Source organism: Schistocerca cancellata, chromosome 4, assembly GCF_023864275.1.
Source record: "Schistocerca cancellata isolate TAMUIC-IGC-003103 chromosome 4, iqSchCanc2.1, whole genome shotgun sequence".
Lineage (NCBI taxonomy): Eukaryota > Metazoa > Arthropoda > Insecta > Orthoptera > Acrididae > Schistocerca > Schistocerca cancellata.
Window position 1 is genome coordinate 503,984,955 of NC_064629.1, and position 13,235 is coordinate 503,998,189.

Sequence of the window (13,235 nt, forward strand, 5' to 3'; positions counted from 1 at the left end):
TTCCTGGGACAAATCAGTATTTCGAGTACTAAGACTTCAAAAAGAGCTTCTATTCGGCGAAAATCGCTGATTGTTTACTTATTGCCTTTCAGCTAGCTTTTATATGATGTCATTGTTGGTTGACATTTGTCTTTGGAGGATAGCAATGTGTGTATTGCAAAGAACTAGGATGCAATATCTCATACATGTACAGTCGTAGACATGTCTCGTAAATGGGACCTGCGCCTCGCCATATAATAGTACACCGGTAATACGAGGGTTGCCCAGTAAATAATGCCCCATATTTTTTTTCTCCAGAAGTATTTATTCCACAACAATCAAATTTACATATGTGAAAGACTGATGTTTTGTCTACTTGCTTTATTTTTCCACATAATCTCCTTCAAGTTCGACGGCCTTTTTCCAGCGAGACACAAGAGCGTGTATTCCCTGCCGGTAAAAATCTGTACTCTGCCTACGGAGCCAGGTTGTCACTTCGTGAATCACTTCTTCGTCATCGGCAAAACGTCTTCCACGAATGAAATTCGTCATTGGCCCAAACAAGTGAAAGTCTGAAGGAGCCAAATCGGGGCTGTAGGGTGGATGGGGTAACACTATCCAACCCAGTTTCGCGATGTGTTCACAAGTCCTCAAACTTGTGTGAGGACGAGCCTTATCATGCACGCACTTTTGAGTATCCAAGCTGATTGATAATCACATCCACACTTCCTTTGCTTACTGACAACTCCAGTGCCAATTGTCGAGTCGTAATGCGTCGATCCCGTCGAATGAGAACATCAGCCCGCTGCAACATGTCAGGCGTGACAGCCGTGGGAGGCCTTCCCGACCGCGGCAAATCTCGGAGCTCCGCAGCACCGCCCTCTGATGCTTTCACCCTCTGTGCCCAGCGACCAACAGTACTCCTATCGACTGCAGATGTTCCGCAGACTTTGCACAAGCGTTTATGAATATTGCCCACGGTTTCTTCCTCTGCTACGAGAAATTCAATCACTGCACGTTGTTTATGACGGATGTCACCTGCAGACGCCATTTTAGAACATTCCTACACCACCGCTCTCTGTCGGAGGAAATTGAAACTTTGCGTACACACGCGGGAAACTTCAAATAACTCGCACCTAAAGTGTCACATTTCTAATATTTTTTATTTCGGAGAAAAAAAATATGGGGCATTATTTACTGGGCAACCCTCGTACAATAGGGGCGGCCGCAACAGAGGCAATATCATATCCCGTCCTCACCCAAAACTGCAGTTGTGCCACAAGGCGTCGACGAAGTGTTAAACTATAATCTTTATTCTACCACGATAATGTTGTATTCATTTGGATACACAACGTAACACTAGTTTCTTCTGAGAGTGCTACTAAGAAGAGCAAGATATTTACCGCTGTCCTAGGCTGTGGTCACTGATGACAGAACTAACAGTTCGTAGCAGCTATTATCGCTGAAGATACTGCATGGAGTACAACGCCATTATGGCTGTTTATGTTTGGTATGACGCATTAATATTCTTTCTGGACATGACAGTGTTAAACGCGCTGGTCAAAACAGCTAGGGGCCAGTATGAATATCTTTCTTCATCTTGGGCAGTACGTTGTGTGAGGACATCTTGGGGTACAATCTATATATATTACTGTAGGAAGAAGAGGAAACCCGTTGTACTCAGACCAGAAAGTCAACTAGTTATGAGTACGATAACAGGGGTGTTGTTTAAGTGCAGGGCCTTGAGGAGGCATCGAAATTTCGCTTACAATACAAGTAAAGAGAGTACAGTGTCTCATTAACGGATTCACTGTAATCAGAGGCATTGGGGGCCATTGAATTGTGAGAGCCAGGAGAGTCAAAGCATGATATAGCAAATGGAAGTGGAATGTCCTGAAGTATAGTTTCACGCCTACAGTCGCTTTCAAACAACAGAATATGTTCGAAATTTGGGGTTAGATCACCCAAAAACACATATATTTTTCGCTTACAACCAGTCGCAATATGTGGCTGAAGATAGCTCAACCGCATCGAGCTTTTCAAATTATCAACACAAATTATACGTAGTAACATTAATTGTGAAAACCACATGCACACGCCCGTAGAATGTGTGAGATTAATATGATAGCAAAGCCAACGCATTTACAGCTAGAGAAAGTGTAGGACAAAAAACATGCCTCTATTTATGTGCAGAGCACCCCCGTATCCTCGTGGCACGCTGTTGCTGTGGCCAAGAATCAACACTGGCGGAGTTGACAATCCTTTGACGACAATACTTGCGTCGATAGAGCAATGTTAGTGAATAACACGCTAGGAAATCACCCGATAGTCTTGGTCTGTATCCACCGTGGGAACGACCTTCCGCAGCTTGAAATACTTAATTTTTCGGGAGTAGCAGTAATGTTCGATAGTTTTGAATGGAGTGTTTTAAATTTTAAGTAAACCTCACGTAAATGATATATGATTAGATTCATGACACGCATTTAACGCATAAAAGAATTTTTCGGATTGCTCGATGCGCAGTGCGAAGTTTCTACTGGTAATCTTATTTCCGACAACTACCTGCTCATACTTTTTGTTCGACAGGGCATTAGATGACAACTGTCAACGTCATGAATGAGTGCTGCAGAGGTTCACCAAACTGACAAGTGTAAGGACAATTTTTTTTACTTTTCTTGTGAGTTGCTGTAGCGTAACCGTTGTCGAGATTTCCCGAAGTGATCGAAATGGGCTGCTGTCTTCAACTAACTGCACTATGCGTCCGAAAGAACTGCAGGAATGAAGGAGCAGAACTAAATATGAACCATCGCTATGCGCAAGCATCCGTTTTTCTTCCTTTGTCTAACACTGCAAACCTGGGAATGCTAAAAAACAGGAAGCAATGTTATTGACATATACGGCAAAAGGCAACCACCAGGAAGAATTTCCTGACGGTCGTTACATATTTGGAAGTCGTAGAGATGTAAAACTAGAGTTCACTAGTCTAGTATTAGAAGTGTAGCTTATCCAAGATACGTTGCTTGTTTCTTTGGTAGTACGTTGATTATGTACAACGTTCTCAGCGTATCTCTCTCATATAGAAATGATAGAATCTCAAATTAGTAAGCGTGGTAGTATTCCACAAGCTAAGTAAAGTATAAGAGGATGGAAACACCTAAAATGTGTAAAATAATTCTGGTTATCGTTCATCCTTTACTTACCCTAGAGAATGTATTCCTCGCATAATGCATAATGGAATCGTAGTCATATGGCAGTCCAAGAGAATTCACTTCTTCTTCCGTCAGCTTATTGAAATTATATTCTTGCCCTAGGGAAAAGAAATTGGAGGATTTCAATTTGTAAATAATAGCGAGTTATTCGAAATAGACTAAAATTAGATTAGACTGATAATTTAGTACTATTTCTGCAAATATTTAGCTAATGTTCTATACAGTAAAAAGTGAGCTAGACCTTAATGTCGAATTGCAGCACTCAGAGTATTCTACAGAATCGTAAACAGAAGTCATTTTTAAATGGAATTTTGTCCAGAGACCTTAAACTAAACGCTCTCTCTCGTTTTTCATTTGAAAATTATAAAATAACTTTTGTTTTCAGTGAGTGAATATATGTGGTAAATGCAATCTATGATGTAATAATTTATGGGGGTCAGGTCATCTTATGATGATCTGACAATACAACAGTTTCTTGATGTACGTTTAATTTAGTAGAAGCACTATTAAATAAGCTACATTTCAAATTTTCGTATCAGTGCAGTATTTCCCACGCCGTTTATCGTACTACAGTGGTATCTATAAATTAAAATATGCCACAGTGGTAATAACAGGGATAAAACCTAAAAAGGTCCCGGAATTAGCTTCGCTTATAAACGGTAACAATGCACAAGACACAGAAAGCTTACAGAAACCAGTTGCCAACAGCAGTGAAATTCTGAACTCCAATTGGATTGTATGTTCAAAACATAGGTTGAACGCTGGTGGTGGAGGCGTGTTTACAGCCATAAAAATGCGATAATGTCTAATGAAATTAGTACGGATTCAGGATGCGAAATATGCCGCAGGAGAAGTTGTATCGGAAAATAGAGAAAGCAGCTACTTGGGTGGGTAGCAGAGTACTTGTGGAATGCACTTTCTTTCGTTTTTTTTTTTTTAGGCTAAGCTGTTGTTTGAGGTGCTCTAATGAAAACTCGTCAGTCGACAAGCAAACAGCGAAATCAGATCAGGTGGTTCAGAGTACAGACACTTCGATTGTCGAGAATTTATCAGCAAATTAATGAAGTACTCGTAACGAGGTTCTCGAATTTATTGTTCTCTAGCAAATTTGTCGCGATCAAATTATTCTCGGGACCGCAAGCTGGCTGAAACCGGAAACAGAAAGCTATGAAATACTTAGCAAGTCATGGAAAGTATAAAGACAGATCAGACGCCATAGCAGGAGGAGTGTAAATTGCACTCCACAAAAATACTGTTTCTAACGAGATAGATTTTGAGTGCGACTGTGAATTTATCTGGACGCGTATAGCACGTCTAAGGGAAATCAAGTTAATTCTTAGATGTTTTTACCGGCTACTTGATATCACCGTGGCAGTTTTAGAGTCAAGCAAAGAAAATTTACACTCATTTGCGCGGAAATACCCGTATCATGCAATATTTGTTGGAGGCACCTTTAACCTACCGAGTGTAGACTGTCTCGTTTATGGATGCAGGGTACCGGCAAGATGTCTTGAGAAGTACTTTTAGACACATTTCCCGAAAACTATCTTGAGCAGCTAATTCGACAGCCCATACGCCTTGGAAATATTTTAGATCTTCTGGCTACAAACAGGCCCGACTTTATCGACGGCGTCAGTATAGAGACAGGGATTAGTGATCACGATGTCATGATTGCGACGGTGATACTAAAATTAATAAATCAATTAAGAAGGTTAGGAGAGAATTTTTGCTAGGAAGAGAAGATAATCAGTTGCTGGCACCCTACTTGGACAATGAATGGAGATCATATAGTTCCGGTATGATGAAAGTAGAGGAACTACGGGCAAAGCTATGTGTCGAGTAAGTGGACTCAGGACGGAGAAGAGCCACCGTGGTTTAATAACAAAATACGGAAAATACTAAGGAAGCAAAAACCGTTGTACTCTCGGTTCAAAAGAGAATGCGAAAATGACGACAGGCAAAAGTTAGTAGAGATTCGTGTATGCGTGAAAATATCTATGCTCGAAGCATACAACTATCCCCGTCATACCTTATCGAAGGATCTAGCCGAGAACCCGAGAAAGTTCTGGTCCTACGCAAAATCACTAAGTGGGTCACTCGTTGACCAATCTGGTTTGGCGTAGAAAGCCGAAGTTTTAAATTTCGCGTTTAGGAAATCATTCACGCTGGAGGACCGTACAAATATTCCGTTGTTTGACCATCCCACAGACTCCCGATTCGAGGAAATAGTAATAGGCATCTCTGGCATAGAGGAACAGCTGAAAGAGCTAACAAGAAGTAAGTCGCCAGGTCCGGATGGAATCCCAATTCGGTTTTTAGTGTGGTTCACCCGTAAAGGGCTGCGCGTAAAGAACAGTAGTCCGAGCCATTTTTGAGTACTGTTTGTGTGCTTGCGTGTTTGGGGGCAACGGCCTTGCGGCAGTGGATACACCGGTTCCCGTGAGATCACCGAAGTTAAGCGCTGTCGGGAGTGGTCGGCACTTGGATGGGTGGCCATCCAGTTGCCATGCGCTGCTGCCATTTTTCGGGGTACACTCAGCCTTGTGATGTCAATTGAGGAGCTACTCGACCGAACAGTAGCGGCTCCGGTCAAAGAAAACCCTCATAGCGACCGGGAGAGCGGTGTGCTGATCACACGCCCCTCCTATCCACAGCCTCGACTGAGGATGACACGGCGGTCGGACGGTCCCGAGGGGTCACTTGTGGCCTGAAGACGAAGTGCCTTTTTTCTTTTTTTGCGTATTTGGGATCTTCATCTCGTAGGATTAAAGGAAGGCATTGAAGCAATTCAGAGGAGGACTGCTAGATATGTTACCAGTAGGTTCGATCAACACGCAAGTGTTAAGAAGATGTTTCAGGTATTCAAATAGGAATCTCTGGATTCTTTTCGAGAAACGTTACTGAGAAAATTTAGAGATCTGAAATTTGACGCTGACTGGAGAATGATCCTACTGCCACGTAAGGATCGCGAACTTAAGATGCTAGAAATTAGGGCTCGTAAGGAGGCTTGTAGATAGTCGTTTTCCTTTCGCTGTCTTTGCGAGTGGAACAGGAAGGGGAATGACTAGTAGTGGTACAACGTACTCTCCACCACGCATCATTTGAGGGGAAACCTGGAGAATATTTCGCGTAAATTTCCTGGTCGTCTTGTAGCACTAGGCGGATATCTGAATTTACCAGCTATAGACTAGGAAATATAAGTGATTAGTGCGTGTAGCAGGGACAGGAAGTCATGTGAATATTGTTGTAAGTGCCTAATCCGAAAATTATCTTATTCTCAAAAGCGACTCGTGAAGGTACCATCTTAGATCTGCTGGTGACAAACAGACATGAACTTTTCGACTCAGTTGGCGTAGAACAGGGAATCAGTGATCATAAGGCCGTTACAGCATCACTGAATACGGTTGTAAATAGGAATACAACAACGGAAGGGAGATATTTCTGCTTAGCTAGAGCAACAATGAACAGATATCACATTATTCGAGCGGTCGGCATGAAAATTTCATCCCCAGCATTAACAACGTTGATTATCGATGGATAAAGTTCAAGAGCATTTACGAGGGTGGTTTGAAAAGTTCTCGGAATTACCACGAGGGTCAGCGCTAGAGCAACGAGTTGTTCATGTGCTATTCATTGAACTGTTGCCTGTTAATATGTGCCACGTCAGTGCTCGTGGAAGAGAGCTGTGGCGGTGACATAACTCTGTTGTTGTTCCCGCGTAGTGATTTGCGTAGATGGAAAAAATCGAGATTCGAGCAGTGAATGAAGTACTTCGTAAAGAAAGGTATGCAAGCAGAGGACATTCATACCGATTTCTGGGACACACTGGGGAACTCTGCTCCTTTGTATTCAACTGTTGCCAAGTGGACAAATGAATTTAAATTTGGTCGGGAGAGCTTAGATGATGATCCGCGCAGTGGTCGCCCAAGACGTGTCACTACTCAAGAAATCATTACAGAAGTGCACGAAATGGTCATGGAGGATCGCCGATCGAAAGTGTGTGAAATTGCTCACGCTTGCCAGATGTCATCTGAAAGGGCATATCACATTTTAACTGAAGAATTAGAAATGAAAAAAAATATCTGCAATATGGGTACCATGACTCTTGACGCTGGAACAAAACATGAGAATGGACATATCGGAACAATGTTTGGCCCGTTTCAGGAGAAACGAACAAGATTTTTTGCGCTCGTTTGTGACCTCAGATGAAATTTGGGTGCACTATTATATCCCAGACACAAAACAACAGTCAAAGCAGTGGAAACATGCTAATTCTCCTCCACCAAAGAAAGAAAAGACAATTCCTCCAGTGGGAAAGGTCATGGCATCAGTGTTCATGGATGCAAAGGGTATTCTGTTTGTAGATTATCTCCCCACTGGGCAGACAATTACTGGAGAATACTATGCCAACATCCTGGACAAATTGCAACAAAAGATACGCGAAGAAACGCCAGGTTTAGCAAGTAAGAAAGTCATCTTCCATCAAGACAATGTGCGCCCGCACACATGTGCCGTCGCCATGGCAAAATTACACGAACTAAGGTATGAATTGTTGCCACACCAGCCTTATTTACCTGATATGGCTCCATAAAACTTCCATCTCTTCCCAAAACTGAAAATTTTTATTGGTGGACGAAGATTCACTTCAAACGAAGAATTGATAGCCGGAGTTGACAAGTACAATCATGCTCGTAGATTAAGGATAATGCTGATACATGGTGAAACAACGCTGTGGTGGGCGGTTTTCGGGTTTAAATCACCTCGGGGTATGACCATGCGGTGCATCTGGCCTGCGGTCGTCGCACAATGGCGCTGGCAGCAGCCCACATACGCAGAGGTATGTTGGTGCATGTCAGAGTGCGGTGCAGCGTGTAAGTGTGCAGACGTTTTCAGACGTGCTAATGGTAACTGAGTATTGAAAATGGCTCAAAGAACACATACTGATGACGTTATGAAGGGTAGAATACTAGAGCGACTGGAGGCTGGTCAAACGCTAGCACAGGCCCTCCGTGTGCCACGAAGTGTCATCTGAATGGTTAGAATATTTATAGCGATAGGTAGCAGTAAGAAATGTTTTTTTATAAAAAATTTACGTAGAACTGATAAATTTAAATTTATCCACGTTATATGAAATGTTTTGAGTACTGGATTGTCAATTTATGAAATAATTTGCACTGCAATTGTCACTTTTTTGCTAATATGTCATTCGCATGAGGTGTTTCGGTAGCATTTCATCATCCTCAGGTACATTTGAGCTACATTTATATTATATTAATCCTAAGTGTGATTATGATCATTTTCTGTATATAACAGTGAGGATATATGTCGACAAACAATCCTGTACAGAAAAATAAATATACATTAGTGTGTACATTATGTGATTTGCATGCGTAGGTCATTTATTTAGTGCATTTACATACAGTTTTACTGGAAAATTAGTTATCTGGCACAAAGAGCACAGTGGAAAGCACACTAACATGTAAAAATGTGTATGTGAAAATGTTAATTACACTGTAATGTGTTTGTCATTGTTCACTGTGACAGACAACTAAATTTCCAATAAAAATGCATACATAACCGCACTGGCACACACAGCAAATGAACATAATCACATTTCAGATTAATGTAATATAAATGTAACTGAAATGCACCTGATGAGGGTAGCACGCTACCGAAATGTGTCGTGCTAATTGAATTTTAGTAAAGAAGTGACTGAAGAAGTACATTTTTGTCATAAACGAAAATATTACTGAAATTGCTTTTGGTGACAGATGAACCGATAAGTGCTGATACTGACGAAGAAAAATATTGATACTTTTAATACAAGAGCCAAAAAGTTTTACGCATTGTAAACTATCTCATTTTCAGTTTCATTTTGTAATATCAAGACAGAACATTTAAGGTCACCTGCGTTACGTGTAATTCGTGCTGTAAATAACGATAATGCGATACACGTTTACTAAGAAAACTTTAATATGAAAGTATGAAATATGAAATCAGGCACGGTGAAACGCAATCCGCTATAAAAATAATAACGTTTAACAGTGATATTTGACTGTCTTCCTTGATACGTAAACACTGCCTCTACTTCAGAACTGGATCTGAATTCGGCAGCCTTCTTTACTTAAGCACTGAGTTCTGTAATACTGTTCTCTCTTCCCATGATGTACCGGTATCCTACATCGTTGTCATTTGTTGTTCCTCATACAGATGTAAAAAAACTGTACTTCATTGATCAAAATAGCTCTTTGAGACATTTTTTGTGATTAAACTCATTAATAACAACTATAAATCCCAACGTTATCGGCGATATGAGGATTATATAATTCCTCAACCAAATTATAATAATTTCTTCATGTACGGGTCAACAGGCTCAATGTGTCGTCTAAATGATGGAACCATTTTGGCCACCATAGGCTATCAGTCTTATTCCTTTAATACACCATGCATATAAATTTCACTACTGGCCAGTTTCGGCCTTAGGTCATTATCAAATGTCTGCAGTATAATACCGAAAGTACAGTAAATAGGTAAGACATGACCATTAGACTTGCTGTTTAAATTCATTTTTAAATGTGACACACACGTCACCAATATCATGCAAGTAATTTGTTGTTGTTGTGTTGTTGTGGTCTTCAGTCCTGAGACTGGTTTGATGCAGCTCTCCATGCTACTCTATCCTGTGCAAGCTTCTTCATCTGCCAGTATATACTGCAGGCTACATCCTTCTGAATCTGTTTAGTGTATTCATCTCTTGGTCTCCCTCTACGATTTTTACCCTCCACGCTGCCCTCCAATACTAAATTGGTGATCCCTCGATGTCTCAGAACATGTCCTACCAACCGATCCTTTCTTCTAGTCAAGTTGTGTCACAAGCTCCTCTTCTCCCCAATTCTATTCAATACCTCCTCATTAGTTATTTGATATACCCATCTAATCTTCAGCATTCTTCTGTAGCACCACATTCTCTTCTTGTCTAAACTATTTATCGTCCACGTTTCACTTCTATACATGGCTACACTCCATACAAATACTTTCAGAAACGACTTCCTGACACTTAAATCTATACATGATGTTAAATTTTTCTTCTTCAGAAACGCTTTCCTTGCCATTGCCAGTCTACATTTTATATCCTCTCTACTTCGACCATCGTCAGTTATTTTGCTCCCCAAATAGCAAAACTCCTTTACTACTTTAAGTGTCTCCTTTCCTGATCTAATTCCCTCAGCATCACCCGACTTAATTCGACTACATTCCATTATCCTCGTTTTGCTTTTGTTGATGTTCATCTTATACCCTCCTTTCAAGACACTGTCCATTCCGTTCAACTGCTCTTCCAAGGCCTTTGCTGTCTCTGACAGAATTACAATATCATCGGCGAACCTCAAAGTTTTTATTTCTTCTCCATGGATTTTAATACCTACTCCGAACTTTTCTTTTGTTTACTTTATTGCTTGCTCAATATACAGATTGAATAACATCGGGGATAGGCTACAACCCTGTCTCACTCCCTTCCCAACCACTGCTTCCCTTTCATACCCCTCGACTCTTATAACTGCCATCTGCTTTCTGTACAAATTGTAAATAGTCTTTCGCTCCCTGTATTTTACCCCTGCCACCTTCAGAATTTGAAAGAGAGTATTCCAATCAACATTGTCAAAAGCTTTCTCTAAGTCTACAAATGCTAGAAACGTAGGTTTGCCTTTCCTTAATCTTTCTTCTAAGATAAGTCGTAGGGTCAGTATTGCCTCACGTGTTCCAACATTTCTACGGAATCCAAACTGATCTTCCCCGAGGTCGGCTTCTATCAGTTTTTCCATTCGTCTGTAAAGAATTCGCGTTAGTATTTTGCAACTGTGACTTATTAAACTGATAGTTAGGTAATTTTCACATCTGTCAACACCTGCTTTATTTGGGATTGGAATTATTATATTCTTCTTGAAATCTGTCTCATACATCTTGCTCACCAGATGGTAGAGTTTTGTCAAGACTGGCTCTCCCAAGGCTGTCAGTAGTTCTAATGGAATGTTGTCTACTCCGGGGGCCTTGTTTCGACTCAGGTCTTTCAGTGCCTTGTCAAACTCTTCACTCAGTATCATATCTCCCATTTCATCTTCATCTACATCCTCTTCCATTTCCATAATATTATCCTCAAGTACATCACCCTTGTATAGACCCTCTATATACTCCTTCCACCTTTCTGCTTTCGCTTCTTTGCTTAGAATGTTTACGCTCCTTACACCAAGCAAGGCGTCGTTTGGTATTTACCGGCTTGACGTGTGACTTATGAGCAGCTGCTCGACCATGAAATCCAAATTTTCTCACCTCCCGCCTAACTGTGATAGTACTTGCAGTGGATCGTGAAGTAGTTTGGAATTCCTGTGTGATGGTCTCGATAGATGTCTGCCTATTACATATTACGACCCTCTTCAACTGTCTGCGGTCTATGTCAGTCAACAGACCAGGTCGGCCTGTACGCTTTTGTGCTGCACGTTGCTCTTCACGTTTCCACTTCACTATCACATTGGAAGCCGTGGACCTAGGGATGTTTAAAAGTGTTGAAATCTCGCGTACAGACGTATGACACAAGTGGCACCCAATCACCTCATCAAATTTTAAGTTCATGAGCATCCCATTCTGCTCGCTCACGATGTCTAACGACTACACAGGTCGCTGATATGGAGGCCGCATGGTATTTTACCAGCCAAAAAAACGAAACGCCCATTCTTAGCCCAGTATTTCTACCATCCATTAAAACAAAACAGCCAATCACATCCCAGTACTTTACCAACCACTGAAATGAAAGAGCCATCTCAGTGTACGACAGAGCAGCAATCTTGGCCATGTTCGTAAGTTCCAGACGATCTGAATTTTTTGCAGAAGTATTTATCAAAGGTTGTAACTTCCAGCATATCTGCATCTAAAATGGACAAACTTCTTCGTCAGCAAAACGCTCATGCGATGAACTTACAGGGCAAGCAGTACTTGTCACCATCCACAGTTCGATCTCTGTACCAGCCTTAGTGTACGGCACAATGCGTCCTCAAATTAAGAATCTCTACATTTAAATTAGTCTGTGAGGCTTGACAAGAATGCATCACAATCTTATTTCTACACACACGCATCTCCATAAAAATTGAAGCCTAAAACATGATAGCAGACTCTCAAAAATAAGTGCTTTCATGTTATTTCCACATGTAAATTGTTAAAAAACCCATGTGTCTAAAAATAACACACTAAGCAGGCGGCTGACAATTTTTAGGCCTAAATGAGACAATGCACCAAAAAACCTCACCAGACTTATATCTATAGAAAACAGAAGAAATACTATACTAAGGAGGCAAGCTCACAAACAACTAGGCAGTCTGTTACTATAGGTTATCCGTTTTGAGATGACTGCACTTTAATTAAAAAGAATTACATCAGACGCGTTTCGCTTTTATTTATAAAGCATCTTCCACGGTTGTTGGTGTTTATTTACACATTCTGCACCTTCCCTACTTGCTAGCAGTGGTTGACGTCGGAAGGCTTCATTTCAGATTTGCACTTGGCACGTTTTTACCATTCTGCAGTATTTCCTGCGCTGCATTATACTTCACTTTCTTAAACCGCTTGTCATTCCGCACTGCCCACAGGCAGTCTGAATTACTATCAGCTACTGGGAGAATGCAGTTAACGTCAACCTAGGCCTAAGTGGGAACATGACCAAAAACGAACCGTAACAAGCACCAATTTAGGGGGAAGAAGAAAACACACACAATATTATTTTCACTTTAAGATGTCCATCAGACAGAACAGAATTGCTTTTTATTAGGTTTGATCTAAGCATATCAAGTTACATACAGTTTTCTAGGAGTGTTACAAAATTTACTCGTCCGAATTGTGTTGCCAAGGCTCTCTAAAGGGTTTAGAGACTGTATTACCCACAGTATTACTGGAGATAATACGAAAATCTAATAGTGCTGCTTCAAAATGCAGGATGTAAAAGCACTCAACATCGCCAAAGACAAACGAACTGAGCGAGCACCATTTTAGGTAAGGAAGAAT

The 13,235-nt window shown here is 41.0% G+C and overlaps 1 protein-coding gene across 1 annotated transcript in view; it reads right to left on the minus strand.

Annotated features, from left to right (window-relative positions):
- LOC126183449 (tolloid-like protein 1) overlaps nt 1–13,235 on the minus strand; it is a 604,520-nt gene that overhangs the window by 211,240 nt on the left and 380,045 nt on the right. The window contains exon 5 of the mRNA XM_049925443.1: nt 3,180–3,286. Within this exon, the coding sequence (XP_049781400.1) occupies nt 3,180–3,286 (107 nt within the window). The remainder of the gene's footprint in view (nt 1–3,179; nt 3,287–13,235) is intronic.